The sequence below is a fragment of the Mustelus asterias genome, chromosome 15, assembly GCF_964213995.1.
Source record: "Mustelus asterias chromosome 15, sMusAst1.hap1.1, whole genome shotgun sequence".
In the NCBI taxonomy this organism is placed as follows: Eukaryota; Metazoa; Chordata; class Chondrichthyes; order Carcharhiniformes; family Triakidae; genus Mustelus; species Mustelus asterias.
In genome coordinates, this window is record NC_135815.1 from 102551367 (window position 1) to 102570840 (window position 19474).

At 41.6% G+C, this 19474-nt stretch overlaps 1 protein-coding gene across 5 annotated transcripts in view; it reads right to left on the reverse strand.

Annotated features, from left to right (window-relative positions):
- Nucleotides 1-19474, reverse strand: part of ehbp1 (EH domain binding protein 1) — a 340872-nt gene that overhangs the window by 248223 nt on the left and 73175 nt on the right. For 4 of the 5 annotated variants that reach the window (XM_078230456.1, XM_078230455.1, XM_078230454.1 and 1 more), the window contains exons 3-5: nt 18076-18133; nt 15531-15626; nt 11385-11438 (exon numbers count right to left, since the gene is read on the reverse strand). In XM_078230456.1, the coding sequence (XP_078086582.1) occupies nt 11385-11438; nt 15531-15626; nt 18076-18133 (208 nt within the window). The remainder of the gene's footprint in view (nt 1-11384; nt 11439-15530; nt 15627-18075; nt 18134-19474) is intronic. The other variant, XM_078230452.1, reaches the window with a different exon arrangement.

A 19474-nucleotide genomic window follows, 5' to 3' on the forward strand; every position in this document is an offset into this window, starting at 1 on the left:
ACCAAATAAACCTGTTGGACTTTAACCTGGTGTTGTGAGACTTCTTACCCTGTTAAGTTCACCTGGTTTCTCCAGCAGCACAATAGACTTAGCCACTTTGGTGGGTTAGGATGGTAAATGAAGATCATGTCTGTAGGATACCTTTAATGGTATACAGATGAAGGTGTAACATTTATTTGTATTGCGTTTTGTTGCACAGTACCAATTGCCCATTCATCCGTTTTGATGAATATATTGGTCATTGATCAGAATTTTATAAATAATTTTAGCAAAGACTCCATAAACCCAAAGCCTTTAACACAGGGTTTGTGGTGAATGCCAAGCAAATTTGAAACTCTGATTGCACACACACTCCTAAAGGATGGTATTATTCACCATGTGAACCACAATACTGTATGATAATATTAACCAGGAAGCATTCAGTTCAAACCTAGGTGAGGGTAAATTCCATTGAAACAGATGAGCACTAATAGACTCCCCCTGCACTGCAGGAACAGCCATATAGAAGAGATAACTTACAAATTTGTATTCCAGCTCAATGCCTCAAATACAAAGCTCACAGGCCTTAGGTTCATTTAATTTATCCCTACAATGGATTATGTTGAATGAAATGAAACAAACATTTATGATTACAAATCAGGACAAATGCAGACTTCTGAACCATGTCAAATGCCCTTCTCCCTTTGGCTATATAGATACACTGTGTGTCATGCAAATATAATACACACACATAACAACTATGGTAGCTAAGCATGCATCTGTGTATCCAAGCTGTCAACACGATATATCATTGGGAAAAGAGAGTACCACCAACAATGTGACACTCCCACAGTGTGCACTCAAATAACACCCCAGATTACATACTCAAGTATATACTGGCACTCTGCAACCTTCTAACTTGGGTGAAAATATCACTAAACAATCATCTACAACGCAGAACATTATCTGGCACAGCAAGTTATTAATTAGTGCTCAGATGAAACATTATAGCAAACATTTTATACAAAATACCACTACCATGTGATGTGATGAGTTATGCTGTGCCATACTAAATTACTTAGCTAAACCACCATTCCTAAATTGTCAATTAATTGCCCTCAAGAGGCTAACTGGGGATACAAAATAATGATTTGGAAATGCAATTATTTCAAAAAAGATACACATAAAAACCCAAAAGAGATCAATCTATTTTAGTACCGTATTTGACAGTTTGGGAGTGACAATGGAGCACGGAGGGTAACAGCACATCACTAGTGCTAACAAAATAAGGCTCCTCATTGAAGGATAGGATCTCTTGCGTTAGCCAAAACCACAGCAGACAAACCAGAACACAACAGAAAGAAATGTCGAAGAAAATGTGAAATCCAATGTCTAATTTGCAGGCTAACCCATAAGCAGAGGCACAGCAACAAATACAATCAATGTCAGGATGGACACCAGACTCCTCATGCATCATCAGTGATATTTATACCTCAGTTAGAAGGCTGCATGCAGAGTGCCAGTATCTGAGTGGAATACTAAGACAGTGTTGCATTGTTGGTGGTACACCCTTTCTGAACAATTACTAAACCAAGACTCCATTTGCTGGCTTCTGTAAAGCCTGAACATGGAAGAGGGCATGGCACAATTTGAAGAACGTGTTCTCCTAGTTTCTGGCTTACATATTACCCTTTGTTTGTTGGATCTTGATGCAAGAAAACTACTTTGTCTTATTTGCCTACATAACAAAACACAAATTAATTTATTGTTTGTGAAGTACTTTGGGGATGGCCAAGAACAGAAGTTAGTGCTACAGAAACAACACTGAAAGCATCCCCTTTAAAAGTGGAAACCGATTGCAGTGTGGTGGCATGACCAACAGAGGGCCAAAATAATAATAGAAATTTCCGGAAATACTCAGATCAAGTGGTATCTGTAGAAAGAGAAAGAAAGTTAACATTTGGGATCAATGACCAGATAAATCTGTATTTTGATTTTGCTTAAAGTTAGAAATTACAAATCTGAAATTGGATTTTAAGTTATTTGGAGAGAGGTTTTATTCAGGAGTGAGAAGAGGGGTGTCAGAGTTGTTTACGGCACAGGAGGCCACCATTCGTCCATTGAATCCATGCTGGCTCCCTTTGGAACAATCTACTCAGTCCCACTTCCCCGCTCGATCCCAATAGCTCTGTGGGTCTATTTCCTTCAAATGCCAATCCAATTTTCTTCTGAAAGCATTGCTTGTTTCTGCTTCCACCACCCTTGTGGGCAGTGACTTCCAGAGCATTACTGTGTAAAAATCTTTTTACGCACATTCCCTCTGCATCTCATACCCAAAACCTTAAATCTGTGGCCCGGGTCCTTGTATCATCAGCTAATGGGAAAAGCTTTTCCTGGTCTACCTCATTTAGGCCTGTCTCAATCTTGCACACCTCCTTAAAAATCTCTGCTCCATTGCCTTTGCTCCAAGGAGAACAAGCCTAGCTGTTCCAATCTAAGATTGTAACTAAACAACCCACCACCCCATCCTCCCACTGCAACACCACAGTTAAGGAGGGTAGTGCATTCAGAGGAACAAGAGTTTGACCAGTTGAGGTACAGGTTGAAATCACCAAGGATAAGAGGACATGGTGCGAAAAGGCTGAGGGAGTTAAACACTGAAGATATCTCTGTGAGAAACTTGGTGTGGTATTTGAGTTGGCAGTGGAGAGTGAGGATGAGAGAGGCTAGAGGGGTGGAACATGGCGTGATGCTCAAAAGGAAGTGGGTGTGAGCGGAGTAGGGGGGCAAACCAATATGTAATTTGCTGATATTGGCCACAGTGCCCCAGAAAACTACCTGCGATAGTCAGGGGGTAGGTTAATTAAGGGAGAAATATATCATCACATGAGCCATGCTTCTGTCAAGGTCATGATGTCAATGCAATCATCAAGAAAGCAAGTCCCTTTTTCATAAGCAATTGATATCCTGCAGGAAGCAGTAGAGACGGACAGTAATAACTGATGTATTGGCACAGTAAACAGGGTCCGTGCTGGGAGGGGTGAACTTCAGTTGTTTGACGGTTAGAGGATGTACACATACAAGATTTAAACATTTACTTTATCTTAGAGCCAGATTAATGAAGTCCAGTTAGAAACTGCATTCTCTGATCTGAGAGACACCAATACAGTCATTGACTTCAGGAAGCATGCCCCTGTCTACATCAATGGGGATGAAGTAGAAATATTCGAGAGCTTCATGTTTTTAGGCATTCAGATCACCAACAACCTGTCCTGGTCCCTCGATGCGGACGCTATAGTTAAGAAAGCCCACCAACACCTCTACTTTCTCAGGAATCTAAGGAAATTTCCGCTACAACTCTCACCAACTTCTACAGAAGCACCATAGAAAGCATTCTTTCTGGTTGTATCACAGCTTGGTATGGCTCTTGCTCTGTCCAAGACCACAAGAAACTACAAAGGGTTGTGAATGAAGCTCAATCCATCACGCAAACCAGCCTCCCATCCATTGACTCTGTCTACACTTGCCACTGTCTCGGAAAAGCAGCCAACATAATTAAGGATCCCACGCATACACTCTTCCATCTTGTTCCGCCAGGAAAAAGATACAAAAGTCTGACATCATGTACCAACCGACTCAAACACAGCTTCTTCCCTGCTGCTGTCAAAGGCTTTTGAGTGGACCTACCTTGCATTAAGTTGATCTTTCTCTACACCCGAGCTATGACTGTAACACTACATTCTGCACTCTCTCCTATCTTTCCGTATGCACGGTATGCTTTGTCTGTATAGCGTACAAGAAACAATACTTTTCACTGTATACCAATACATGTGACAATAATAAATCAAATCAAAAACCAATGGAATAAACTCCATTCTGTTAACTTGCTATTAAACATAAGCATAAAGGTTCTAGCACCATATTAATGCTCAACATATGGTTGCCAATTTTTATTCTTGATAAAACAGTTTATAAAATATTTGTCTGCATAATCCCACAGCCCAAATATTTATTAACTATTAAATAATTTGCAGCTTTTGTAAAACTGTACCAGATTTGTGCTCGGCCCATGCCCGTTTTTTCTTCTGTTTTTCACAGCTCCAGGAATATAGGCGGCACATTTTTGTCCCCGACTAATTAGTGAAAAACTAAATTGTTTTAAAAAAAGCTTTTAAACACATAAATCTGATCCATAAACTGAAGCTTGACTATAGTATCTGAAATGTAGAAAGCTATGAAATTTGCATCATTAGAAAAGTTAAAGCTCCCCTGACAGCTCCACTGAGTTACATCATGCTTTTACGGGTTCAGCATTTGATTCTTGGGCTCTGAGTTAGCTGATCCCGATTGCTATGGCAGCAGGGCTTTAGAATTGGCCTAAGAACACTGGGCAACAAATGAGAACATCTTCCTAGTGCTATTCCCTCTTGCACTCCCTATACCTTTCACACTTCAACATCTGGGAACATTACCCGAATGGTAGATACTGAACTATACTGTGCTTAACTCTGTAGAAAACAATAAATGCTGGCACTTCCAGTCCATACAAGAGTTTAACTGCCTTGATAACTACACATTGTAATACTGGAAACTCAAAGCCAAGCTGCACATAGCATACAAATAGCTATCAGATATTTGGCTAATATGTACTTAGCAATGACCAACACACTGAATACCATTTGTAAAAATGAATTTTCACTGTGAAAACTATTTAAGTATTAACCATCAGCCCCCATTTAAAACACTGAGCTTTTCTGCTGAAAGGGATAAAAGAATAATTGAAAGCAGTTGACAGCTTAGAACCTAATCACCTCAAATGTCTAGCATATTTTGACAGTTCCATAATAAGCAATCACAGCCAATTTTTGGAGGTAGCAAATTGACAAATTTTCAAAGCAAAGCTTCCTTGGTATTTTCAAATAATCATCAAATGTTTCTCGAAGCATTTTTATTCAACCTATCCTAAGCTTCAGTGAGAAATATCATGCACAAATAGGCATTTTTGGATACACTGCCATGGCTAAGATAAAATACAATCTACAGCTGAAATAATTCTACCTAGGGATTAACATTTCTGAGGTTCACCCAGAGATTATGTGCGTGGATCTTAAATTTCATCATCTCCCCATGGCACAATGGCTTATTCTTACTTTTTTTTCCATTTATTCTTTGATGCAAGCTCAAGAAAGCTTAGTTTCATTGCTGCATTCATTTCATCTCTGCATTGAGTAGCCACCCAGCGACCCAGAGAACTTGCTGATTTTCCAGTCATTCGACTTTCAATCCTGTAATTATACTGTACAACACTAATTAAATGCTGCCCCCAAGTGGCCAAAAGACAACATAAACCAAAGGTGTCCTGGCCACTGGACTGATCAGCAAAAATTTTAGAATGAGATTGGGTAGGACCTACATTACCTGTCCATGTGAAAAGAGATAAACATTTCCCATTCAAAATAAATAATTCAATGACACAGCTGAAAGCTGATTAAAGGCTCAATTCTAAAATGAATTAGCTCAATAATAGTTCTCAATTCCCAGTTCCTCCTGCCCTATCCAGGAGTTACCTATTTTGTAATCATTATTTAAACGTTTGTAAGGCACCAATTCGGAATCCCTTTCAGTTCATCTTTCTGCCAAAAGGGAATCTGTCCCCAGGTATGCTTTCTAGCAGCCTATAAATTGAATAGTACAAAACGAAAAACAAAATAGCTGGACTCAAGAGTTACGGGAGGAACTCTACGGGAATCAATGGGTTATAAAGTGGTATCTTGTTGGGAGAGCTAGCTCGTCATACAAGAGTAAACCACAAAATAGCTTTCAATGGAATCAATGGCTCCTTCACCAAATGACTAATCTTCCGTTGTTTTAATGATGCTAAATAATTCAGGAACCACACCCCGAAAAGATCATTTCTTCAAGGTGAGCTGAAGAATCTTGTGAATGAATATAACAGAATGCCAGCAGCAATCATTCAGTGAAGACCAGGAAGAACTCCATGAGTAAGGGTGGACAGTGAGAGCCTTTTTCCTCAGATGGTGACAGCTAGCACGAGGGGACGTAGCTTTAAATTGAAGGGTGAGAGATATAGGACAGATGTCAGAGGTAGGTTCTTCACTCAGAGAGTAGTAAGGGCATGGAATGCCCTGCCTGCAGCAGTAGTGGACTCGCCAACATTAAGGGCATTTAAATGGTCATTGGATAAACATATGGATGATATTGGAATAGTGTAGATTAGAGGGGCTTTAGATTGGTTTCACTGGTCGGTGCAACATCGAGGGCCGAAGGGCCTGTACTGCGCTGTAATGTTCTATGTTCTATGAGTACCTATCAATTCTGAAGGTAATTTTAAGTCTTTTGATTTGATTTAATTTATTATTGTCACATGTATTAGCATACAGTGAAAAGTATTGTTTCTTGCACTATACAGACAAAGCATACCGTTCATGGAGAATGAAAGGAGGGAGTAGAATAGAGTTCTAGAAGCATAGAACAAGAGTAAAAGATAGAATAATATGCTGGGCACAGCTTGCAAGAAGTTGCCTCACTCCGGCACCATCACCAAAGTGACTGAATAAAATCAAACCACTTACCTGACAACTTGACTAATACGTGGCTTTAAAAATAGCCAAATTTATGATTGGTTTATTCAAAAAACTAGGACTTGCCATAAAAATAAAACACTTCATAAAGCTGTACTTCAGCTTTGGGCAGGTAAACACAAACACATCAATTGTAATTTCCACTGAGCTCTGGAGCTGAAGGACTGGAATTTCGTCTTTTTTTTTCACATTAATTAAACTGCAAATTAGATTCCATAATCAGAATTAAAGATAGACAAAGAATATTATCTCTGAAATGAGATCAAAATTTGCTACAGTCTGTAATTCAAAGACTGTGGTAAAGACATTAGACTGAGGGCATTGTAAATCACACCATAGATTTCTTTGTCCTTACAACTGCAAGATCAATTAAATTTAGCCATGAAGAACATGAAGATGTGGAAGCACGCCATTATCATTTACAGTCAACAAATCACAGACAATAACTGAAGCAGAATTGTTGCCTGATCATCCTAAAATAGCGTAGAAATTGTCAAAATATCGCAAGTTTGATCAGATTATCAGAAAGATGTCCAAAGTACAATATTGATTCATTCACAACCATCTTCAGTTGAAGGGAATATACAGTTGACAGAATTCTCATCTTGACTGAACCAAGTTTTAGGACTTAAGTCGCTTTCATTGATTTTTAAAAATGGTGCAACACAACAATAGAATCATAGAATCCCTACAGTGTAGAAAGAGGCCATTCGGCCCAACCAGTCTGTGCTGACCACAATCCCACCCAGGCCCTATCCCCTTGGCCCCACATATTTACCCAGCTAATCTCCCTGACACTATAGGACAATTTAGCATGGTAATCAGGCTAACCCGCACATCTTTGGAGTGTGGGGGGAAACCAGAGCACCCGGAGGAAACCCAGGCAGACACAGGAAGAATGTGCAAACTCCCAAGCCGGGAACTGAACCCAGGTCCCTGGTGCTGTGAGGCAGCAGTGCTAACCACTGTGCCGCCGTATGATTCTGAGATGGTGACGCTTTGAAGTCTTCAACTAACTCAGAAGTAGAGACCTTTTTGGTGGCTTTCAATTACAGGAAAGGGAATACCAGAATGGTACCCAAGAAGTGTTAGACAGGAAAAAAACATAACCAAGTCCTATGTAACTGCCCCCCCCCGCAACTCTGCAATAACCCCACGTACAACCACTTACCTCACTGACATTCATTCACTTACACAGTGAAAAGCTGTTTAAATGTCACAAAGCTTTTCAGTGCATTAATGAATGAAGACTTACCAAAGCACAGCAACCAGTGGACAAAGAAAAAAGAAAATTACAGCACAGGAACAGGCCCTACGGCCCTCCAAGTCTGCACCAACCATGCTGCCCGACTGAACTAGAACCCCCTATCATTCCTGGGACCATATCCCTCTATTCCTATCCTATTTTTGTCAAGATGCCCCTTAAAAGTCACTATCGTATCCGCTTCCACTACCTCCCCCGGCAGTGAGTTTCAGGCACCCTCCACCCTCTGTGTAAAAAATCTGCCTCGTACATCTCCTTTAAACCTTGCCACTCGCACCTTAAACCTGTGCCCCCTAGTAATTGATTCTTCCACCCTGGGAAAAAGTTTCTGACTATCCACTCTGTCCATGCCTCTCATAATCTTATAGACTTCAATCAGGTCGCCCCTCAACCTCCATTGCTCCAGTGAGAACAAACCAAGTTTCTCCAACCTCTCCTCATAGCTAATGCCCTCCACACCAGGCAACTATCTATGAACTTCTCCTCAAGGATGCCTTTACCGACCTGGTTTGACCAATCGACGTAGATTAAAATCCCCAATGATAATTGCCGTACCATTTTTACATGCATCAGTTAGTTCCTTGTTTATTGTCCGTCTCACCGTGATGGCCTGTAGACTACGCCTGTCAGCGACTTTTTCTCTTTACTATTTCTGATTTCCACCAAAATGAATTCAATCTTTTTTTCAATAGAACTTATATCATCTCTCACTACCACCCTGATGTCATCCTTAAATATCAGAGCTACACCACCTCCCTTACCTTCCTGTTGGTCCCTCCGAATTGTCTGATACCCCTGGATATTTAACTCCACATTTCTGAATAGGCCTGGTTCATAAGTTTGATGTGGAGATGCCGGCGTTGGACTGGGGTAAACACAGTAAGAAGTTTAACAACACTAGGTTAAAGTCCAACAGGTTTATTTGGTAGCAAAAGCCACACAAGCTTTCGGAGCTGCAAGCCCCTTCTTCAGGTGAGTGGGAATTCCCACTCACCTGAAGAAGGGGCTTGCAGCTCCGAAAGCTTGTGTGGCTTTTGCTACCAAATTAACCTGTTGGACTTTAACCTGGTGTTGTTAAACTTCTTCATAAGTTTGAGCCAGAAATGCAGAGTTTGGGTGTAAGGCAAAGAAACACAGGAGAGGAGTGGCAATCTGACAGTAATTACCCCTTCTCAAAAGTTTCAGCCTAATATCCACATTTATCTTCACGTAAAAGCTCTGTGCAATAGCGCCATCAAGCCATGGTGTGGCGGTGGAAACATGCTGTAAAAGCAAGTAGTCAGGACCAATCCCCAATAACTATTCCTCCCAGAGACTAAACATTCTTCTTTTAAGTGAACAAAATCAAAGCGGCAGGACAGGGGAGGTGGGGCAAAGGAATTCTGAGAGCAAAGGAAAAGCACTCCCATCCTTTAACAATTAAGCAAGACAAAAGGACATTATCAAGACAAGTCTGCAACTATTTAATCACTTGGACAGACAGGGAAAAATATGCATTTCGAGAATGTCTTTCACAACCTTAAGATATCCCAAAGTGTTATACACCAATGAAGTACTTTTGAAAAGCAGTCACTGTTGCACGGTAGGAAATATAGCAGCCAAGCTTCCTCTTTTGTTTAACTCCCTCTGTGGCATCCTCCTTCTCATCTGTAACTGTCTTCCGTGCTACAAAATCCTCACGGTCCAATGGTTCTCAGACTCAGGTGTCCAGGGCTCATCTTTAACTTCCTTTAGAAAAGGTTGCATACTCATATCAAATGGAAACTCAACATTAAACTGCAAAAAATATTTAAGTTCTCCAGTAGCCTATGCAAATATTCACAAATGCACAAAGTGCAGAAAATACATTATGTAAACAGAAACCCACAGCCAAAATGTTTATTAGTTATAAAAAAAAGCTTTAGGTAAAAACTGATTTTTTTTTGCAGGCAGAAATGTGACAAAAACATGAAAAATTATGTCTCATTTTCCCTCACTAACTTCATAATTCCTCTGGAGCACATACTTAGTGACAACACCAAGTACTGCAACACAGCCTGTTTTCAAATAAACAAATTCTGTTTACCTGAAAAATTCAGAGCAGTCTATGCCTTTGAGGGGAAAAAGAATTGATGAGAAAAAAATAATAAAGCAATAAAGTATTTGGCACTTTGTTCCCTTTTGAGAGACAGCGTAATCTCTGCTTGTTCAGGATTCTAAGTATGAGCATCAAGCAGCAAATTAATGTTTACAATGGCCCAATGAGGCCATCGAAAACAAGATGGAGAAATACTGGGTGGACTGGCTGGGATTCTCAGCTATCAGTCAAGAAACTGGATTCTGATTCAAGAATCACTCAATCCAGGTGGAGTCAGAATTGTTATTCCCAATTATTTTCAAACTGTTATCAGAATGTCTGTCCCTTATTGTCTCATTTTCTAATGCTCACAATTCCCATTTCATTGCCAATCACAAATGCCATAGCTCGCCGCTGACAAACATTTAAACCAACTGATCCAATGCTCTGTCTCTACATTTCTGAAGCCTGTGGTACTTCTTCCCTGCTGCTGTCAGAGTTTTGAATGGATTTACCTTGCATTAAGTTGATCTTTCTCTCCCCCTCCCCAGCTATGACTGTAACACTACATTCTGCACTCTCTTGTTTCCTTCTCTATGAACAGTATGCTTTGCCTGTTTGGCGCACAAGAAACAATCGTTCTCCAAAGTGAAAGATGTCACCTCTGACAGTGAAAGGCATTAACCCAAGGCCCCGTATACCTGCTCAGTGGATGCAAAACATTCAATTACATTATTTCAAAAAAGGGCGTGAGCATTATTCCCCGGTGTCCTGGCCAATATTTACCCCTCGATCAGCATCACAAAAACAGATAACCTGGTCATTTTCACATTGTTGTTTGTGGGATCTTGCTGTGCACAAATTTGTTGCTAAGTTTTCTACATTACAATGGTATCTACACTACAGAAATATTTCATAGATAAAACAATGTTATCCTGTGGTCATGAAAAGCACTATATAAATACTAGCCTTTCTTTCCTCCAAGGAAGTTTTAATATTACCAACGGCTAAGTAACGAGTGCAGTTACATTTCTACCACATATTCAATCATCACATATTTTCACTTCACCAAATTATTTTTTTCTTTTCAATTTAATTATTCCAATATTCAAAATGCAACAGCAAGCATTAGCCTCTGCTAATGCTTCTCTATAATCCAGTCTACGGGAGGCAAAAACAGATTTAATTCCCTGTTCTCTCAATAAGAAAGCATTTCACCTCTATTTGACTTTCTCCCCTGTGTCTCTGTCACTTTAATCAGGCAGGCTGAGCTGTAACAACTAACCAAAGTGCTACCTCCCATTAAATACTTTTCATATACACAATGCAGCTTGATTTGATGCTGCAACTCTGGGGTTTCAAAGATCAAAGACAATGAACCTACCTTACTCAGCGTTACTCATCAGGCAACGGTTTTGAAAATCCATGTTTCATTAACAGACCCTACCTAAACAATGGTGAAACAATAGTACACCAAACTCACATTTTCTATCACAAAAGTCCATTCCTTGTCTTCAAATTCCTCAGCATGTGGATCCTGAACAGAAAAATAAACATTTTTTAATGATAACTTTTCACATTTACTATAATTCTAGTGAAAAATGTCCAAACATTTTGTAAGTAATTTTCTATTCCCTATAAACTTGGCTTTATTTTTCAGAAGGTCAATTGTAAAAACACCTCTTGTAAAAAACAGTGGACAGCTGAGGATGGATTCGATATCCACTGAGAGTACTTTGTGTTTCTTTGTGCAGGAGTGGAGATGGTCAACGGTAACAACGTAGGACAACAAATACATCTGTCATTTATTTCCAATGAGATTAATCTGCATAAACAAGCTTTTATAGCCAATTGCTCATCAATTAATCTGCAGTGATCACCTTGCATCAACTACATGGTGCATTTTGGCCTGTGCCAGAGCCTGGTCCACGTACAGTGAGCATAGAGTCTGCTTATGGAGCAGCGATGTTGGACAGAGGTAGAGATTTTTCTAGAAGGGGAAGCACAAGTTCTCCTCACATTAGGGTTTTAATTTCATCACAATTCCACTTCAGAAATGCAGAATAATTCTCTCACCATATCTCATGGGATCTCATGGGATAAAAGGGGAGGTGTCTAGATGGGTGGAGAACTGGCTTGGTCACAGAAGACAGAGGGTGGTAGTGGAAGGGTCTTTTTCCGGCTGGAGGCCTGTGACTAGTGGTGTTCCGCAGGGCTCTGTATTGGGACCTCTGCTGCTTGTGATTTATATAAACGATCTGGAAGAAGGTGTAACTGGGGTGATCAGTAAGTTTGTGGACGACACGAAAATGGCTGGACTTGCAGATAGTGAGGAACATTGTCAGAGGCTACAGAAGAATATAGATAGGCTGGAAATTTGGGCAAAGAAATGGCAGATGGAGTTCAATCCAGATAAATGCGAAGTGATGCATTTTGGTAGAACTAATGTAGGGGGGAGCTATACGATAAATGGCAGAACCATAAAGGGTGTAGATACGCAGAGGGACCTGGGTGTGCAAGTCCACAGATCCTTGAAGGTGACGTCACAAGTGGGGAAGGTAGTGAATAAGGCATATGGCATGCTTGCCTTTATAGGATGGTCATGATGTGGAGACACAAGGACGGCCTCAACCGGGATATTGGGTTTATGTCACACTATTTCACATAAATATTTCTGCTTTTTTCCTCCTGAGTCTTTATCATGCGATCCTAGAATCAGAATTTATGTCACACTATTTGTAACTCCCACAGTTGCGTGGACCTGCAGAGTTTCACTGGCTGTCTTGTCTGGAGACAATACACATCTTTTTAGCCTGTCTTGATGCTCTCTCCACTCCCATTGTTTTGTTTCTTAAAGACTGGATTAGTTGTAAGTATTCGCATTCCAACCATTATTCATGTAAATTGAGTCTGTGTCTTATAAGTTCTGTTTGTGAACAGAATTCCCACTCACCTGAAGAAGGGGCTCAGAGCCTCGAAAGCTTGTGTGGCTTTTGCTACCAAATAAACCTGTTGGACTTTAACCTGGTGTTGTTAAACTTCTTACTGTTTATAGGATGGGGCATAGAGTATAAAAGTTGGGGTCTGATGTTGCAGTTGTATAGAACGTTGGTTCGGCCGCATTTGGAATACTGCGCCCAGTTCTGGTCGCCACACTACCAGAAGGACGTGGAGGCTTTAGAGAGAGTGCAGAGGAGGTTTACCAGGATGTTGCCTGGTATGGAAGGGCTTAGTTATGAGGAGAGATTGGGTAAACTGGGGTTGTTCTCACTGGAAAGACGGAGGATGAGGGGTGACCTAATAGAGGTGTATAAAATTATGAAAGGCATAGATAGGGTGAACGGGGGGAAGCTTTTTCCCAGGTCGGTGGTGATGTTCACGAGGAGTCATAGGTTCAAGGTGAGGGGGGGAGGTTTAACACGGATATCAGAAGGACGTATTTTACGCAGAGGGTGGTGGGGGCCTGGAATGCGCTGCTGGGCAAGGTGGTGGAGGCAGACACACTGGGAACGTTTAAGACTTATCTAGAAAGCCACATGAACAGAGTGGGAATGGAGGGATACAAAAGAATGGTCTAGTTTGGACCAGGGAGCGGCGCGGGCTTGGAGGGCCGAAGGGCCTGTTCCTGTGCTGTATTGTTCTTTGTTTGTTCATATCCAGGCAATCAAAGTGATCACCTCACTCAGTATTAATGAAACCACAGTGCATTCAGTTATTTTAAAAAGTACTTTTATTAGTATTTATTTTCATGGTTAAGGGTTCGTGTATATTATTAACACAAGAATGAGTACAAAATCAAATTAATAATTCAAATAACCATCGATTTTGTCTTTCACTTGAGATTTTAACACGCTATTTCCGCTCCTCAATTAAATAACAATTTATTGATTCCAATTAAAATTGTATTCAATAATAAGTAATTCATAGAGTTTTACAGCACAGAAAGAGGCCCTTCAGCTCATCAGACCTGTGCTAGGCATCAAACACCTATCAATTCTAATCCCATTTTCCAGCACTTGGTCCACAGCCTTGTATGCTATGGCGTTTCAAGTACTCATCTAAATACTTTTTCAATGTTGTGAGGGTTCAGGCAACGAGTTCCAGATTCCCACCACCTTCTGGGTGAAAAGGTTTTTCCTCAAAACCCCTGCCCCCTACATTAAGTCTATGCCCCCTGGTTATTGACCCCTCTACTAAAGGGGAAAGTTTCTTCCTATCTATGTTCCTCAAAATTTTGTACACCTCAATGAGATCCCTCCTCAGTGCGTTTAAGGTAATGGAAACCAGGTAAAACATTGTAAATTAGGACTGCCAATGAGCCAGAACATGCTGGACTTACTAGCGCATTAAAACTGTTTCCTTCCAGAGACCAGTTATGTTTTCCTGTGAGAGTACAATTACAAATGACAAGGCTTTTCCTACAGGAAATCAGACTAAATTCAGAACAGTAACTATGCATGGCACCTCATACTCACTGTGTTATGTCCATAGAGTGCCTAGCAACAGTTATTTACATATAAGTTATTGTCAAGGTGGAGGGTTGTTAGGTGGGTTCATTCGATTGGATTGTTTTGTTACATCAGTAGCTGATGGCATTATGGATGTGGTGATGTGGGCGATTGAAGCTTTATTTTACATAAACATACATAGAAAATAGAAGCAGGAGTCGGCCATTCGGCCCCTTGAGCCTGTGCTGCCATTCATTATGATCATGGCTGCTCTGATCCCACCTTCCCCCTATAGTCTTTGATCCCTTTAAGCTCCAAGAGCTATATCTACTTCTTGTTTGATATTACACAACGTTTTGGCCTCAACTATATTCTGTGGTAGTGAATTCCCCGACTCCGTGACGATCTGGAACATTCTTTCTGAATCTACCTTGTCTAATCCTGTTAGGATTTTATAAGTTTCTATGAGATCCGCTCTCACTCTTCTAAACTCCAATGAATATAATCCTAACTGACTTAGTCCTGCCATCCCAGGAATCAGCCTTCTCTGCACTCCCAAAGCAAGAACATCCTTCCTCAGAGAAGGAGACCAAAACTGCACACAATAGGAATGGCCTCACCAACGCCCTATACAATTGCAGTAAAACATCCCTATTCCTATACTCAAATCCTCTCGCTATGAAGGCCAACATACCATTTGCCTTCTTTACTGCCTGCTGTACCTGCGCGCTTACTTTCAGCAACTGATGCTCAAGGACTCCAAGGCCTCACTGAGTATCCACCTCTCTCAATTTACACCCATTCAAATAATAATCTGCCTTCCTATTATTGCTACCAAAGTGGATAACCTCACATTTATCCACATTATGCTGCATCTGCCATGCAGATGCCCACACACTCAGCCTGTCCAAATCACACTGAAGCATCTTTGCATCTGTCTCACAGCTCACCCTCCCACCCAACTTTGAATCATCTGCATTTACTTTATAGAACAGCACCAGGTGAAAGCATTGAGACAATTATGTTTATCTGAACTACAGTTTTGACAATATATTGATATGAGCACATTTGGTTACGCCTCTGGTATAAGCTTGTTTTTTGTAAAGTCTAACTTTAGCCAACAAGAAATTTTAATTGCAGAAAGCTGTTACAACAGAATCCGAGTTTAGAAGTTGCTGTACCTTGAAAAGTGTCACAGTGATTTCAATGTTTTCAGGAACAGGCCATACTACAACTCCTCGATATGGATTCTTAATTCCGGGTTGCCAGCTATGAGCCTTCAGAGGTAACAGAAAACAAAACTGCTTAGCAATTTATCAGCATCACAATATGTAATCAATACATAAAACCAGATTGCAAATATTACAAAGTGCAGCAAAGCATTAGACATGCTTAAAACAGTACAATAATCTACAATTTATACGGATGATACCAGAAAGGTAGGGGTATTTGGAAAGGATTAACTGCCTGGCTCTCTCCTCTCTTGAAAATAGGCAGCTAGGGGATGATAGAAGAGAGGTCAAAGTGATGAAAGCATTTCAGAGTGTGGACACAGAGAGAATGTTTCCTATCGTGGAGAAGAAATCATCAAGTTAGACATCAAGAAATCCAATCGAGAATTCAGAAGAAACGTCTTTATTCAAGGAGTGGTGAGAATGTGGAACTCGCTCTCACAAGGAGTGGCTAAATGAACAGGAGGGATCAGGGGCTCCCAAAATGACCAAAGCGGCCAGCCCGGCTGATCAGTACAACTGGAGTCCATGCTGTCTCCAGCTCGGCCAATCAAAGGCTGGCTTCTCCAGAATCCAGCCATCTAACCTCTGATTGGACAATCTGGAAACAGCACGAACTCCAATTGTACCAATCAGGACGAGCGCGGAGTGGGAAAGTGCAGGGAATGCAGAGGGGGCCAAGCCAGGCGACAGGGAGGAGCAGAGAGAGAGGGACAGAGGGAGAGAGGGAGTGGGAAAGAGGCAGAGAGAGAGAGAGAGAGAAAGAGAGAAGGGCAGAGAGAGAGAGAGAGACACAGAGAGAAGGGCAGAGAGACACAGAGAGAAGGGCAGAGAGAGAGAAGGGCAGAAAGAGAGAGAAGGGCAGAGAGAGAGAGAGGGGGGCATAAATGAGAGAGGGGGCATAAATGAGAGAGGGGGCACATGTGAGAGAGGGGGCACATGTGAGAGAGGGGGCACATGTGAGAGAGGGGGCACATGTGAGAGAGGGGGCACATGTGAGAGAGGGGGCACATGTGAGAGAGGGGGCACATGTGAGAGAGGGGGCACATGTGAGAGAGGGGGCACATGTGAGAGAGGGGGCACATGTGAGAGAGGGGGCACATGTGAGAGAGGGGGCACATGTGAGAGAGGGGGCACATGTGAGAGAGGGGGCACATGTGAGAGAGGGGGCACATGTGAGAGAGGGGGCACATGTGAGAGAGGGGGCACATGTGAGAGAGGGGGCACATGTGAGAGAGGGGGCACATGTGAGAGAGGGGGCACATGTGAGAGAGGGGGCACATGTGAGAGAGGGGGCACATGTGAGAGAGGGGGCACATGTGAGAGAGGGGGCACATGCGAGAGGGGGGCACATGTGAGAGGGGGCACATGTGAGAGAGGGGGCACATGTGAGAGGGGGGCACGCGTGAGAGGGGGGCACACGTGAGAGAGTAAGAGGGGGTGGGAGTCCAACCTGAAAATCCAGTTTTCCAGCAGCATTCCTCCCATTTGAAGCAAAGAAACAGCAAGACTCCTCCCATTAAAAATGACAAAAAGTTAAGACCCAAGTACATTTTTTAATAAGAAAACTTTTTAATTGTGTTAAAGGTATACACATACAAAATAGAAAAGACTTCTAGAAATTAGCTTTTTCTATGTTTGTACTTATTGCACAAAAACAACCTTCTTTGTAGTTTGCCTCTTCAACACAATAGGAATGTTTCTCAGGGATGCCTTCAGTACTCGTGGGACATCAAAAAAATTCTGTGTCCAGAAATGTTTGGGAAACCCTAGTATAGATGCATTTAGGGGGAAGCTAGACAAGTATATCAGGAAGAAAGAAATGGAAGATTATAATGATAGATTTAAATGAGGACAGATGGAAGGAGGTTCAAATGGAGTATAAACACAGCATAGTCCGATTGTCCAAATTACCTGTTTCTGAGCTGTATATCCAATATTAACTTGCTTTTTCTACCTAATCTCATTGCATTATATTTATCTAGGTTTAATTCCATCTGCTACTGCTCTGAACCAAATTCTCAAGATCCATTTTGCTGACCTCACCAAATTTAATATCAAACCAAACTAAGTAATTTAGAAAATGATAAAGCAAACAGCCCCAAGATCAAACTTGTGACGGCACTACCAACAGCCAGCTTCCCGCTCTGTCATCACCCTATATACCTGACCCTCTGAAATACCAGCACCCATTCAAAAATCCTGTCTCAGTCTGCTATCTGTCTCACAGACAAACATCTCCTAAGTCAGCCTGTTATCCATCAGATCTGTAGTTGCAAAAAGCACTTCAGTAAATTGGTCAGACATCACCCACAGGCGCGCTCTCTCTCTCTAATCTGTCCTCAGGCTTTAAAGTACAAATGTAATTAACTAAAAATCCTTTCCCAGATGTCTGTTTTATTTTCATTACAAAACTCATTCTTAAGCTGCTGAATAAATACAAACTGGTTCGAGGATTCCCGACACTTGCATCTGTAAAGGTTTTATGCAATACCTTGGAAGATTTCCGTCTGCTTCTTCGTGTCCAAACCACGACCAGTTTGTCAGGTTGCCTAATAAAAATGAAAGAACAATTTAAAAATTAGCTCACAATTACTTCACGGAATACACTGACTGACTATTCGGCAGCAACTTACCTTTTTAATATTCATTGATGGGACATGGACGTCGCTGGCTGGCCAGCATTTATTGCCCATCCCTAGTTACCAATGAGATTCACAGTCTTAGTAAATTTGAACTGAAGTTTCAAGTAGCATATTGATTGAAGAAAATTAAAAGATACAATCACCAATTTGCATTGAAAGTGTTTTCAATTTAGAAAGATATCCCAAGACGCTTCGTGAGAGATATAATGAGATAAAATGGATGCATTATGAAACCTTGATTTTTAAAAAAAGGATGACGAATCTTGAAGCAGGAGAAGGAGAGAATTCCAGAAACAGCTTCCAAATGTTGGGCAAAAAGGAGTAATGTATAAGTGGCCAGAGTCAGTAGAATGTTGAGGGTGTTGTGTGTGTGTGTGTGTGTGTATAGAGACAGGAGCTAATGTATGTTAGCAGGAATGGGAGTAATCGATAAGCAGATCTTGAAGTGAGAGTGAGTGTGGAGAATGTGAGGAAAGTGAGAGTCAATGTGTCTGTGAGAGTTAGTGTGTCTGTGTGGGAGAGAAGAGAGCATCTTACTCCCAGGATGGAATGTTACAGCCCCTTTGTGGTAAACCACTGTAGCTTATTGCCTGTGTGTGTGTGTGACATGCCTGGACATGCCCCTGCCGGCCCTGCCCGAGACTCCTCCCCCCCTGGTCCAGGTATAAAGGTGACTGCTCCTCACCCCCTGCCTCAGTCGCCGGACGAGTTCATCAGCATGGGTGTGCTCCAAGTCTTTTGCGAATAAAAGCCTATTTGTTCTTGCATACAAACTAGTCTTTGCTTGATTGATGGTGCATCAATTTTATTAGCAAAAAGTTTTGGGATGGAGCAGATACTAAAACCCGATAGATTAGAATTGGATCCTCAAGCTGTAGGAGCCTCTAACAGCTTCGATCACTGGCTGCGCTGTTTCAAAACTTTCCTCACCGCCTCCATCGTCCGGACCGAAACCGACAAGCTACAAGTGCTCCACACCCGGGTAAGCGATCAAGTATTCTCGATGATTAGAGACTCTGAAACTTACGAGGATGCGATCGAACTTTTAAAAGGCCAGTACAACAAACAGACTAATGTAATCTTCGCCAGACATCTTCTGGCTACTCGCAAACAACAGCCAGGAGAATCGGGTGATCAATTCCTGCGTGCGTTGCGAGCACTTGGCAGGGCCTGCAACTGCAAGACCGTAACAGCCGCCCAAAACACTGAGGACTTAATCAGAGATGCCTATGTCTCAGCTATCAGGTC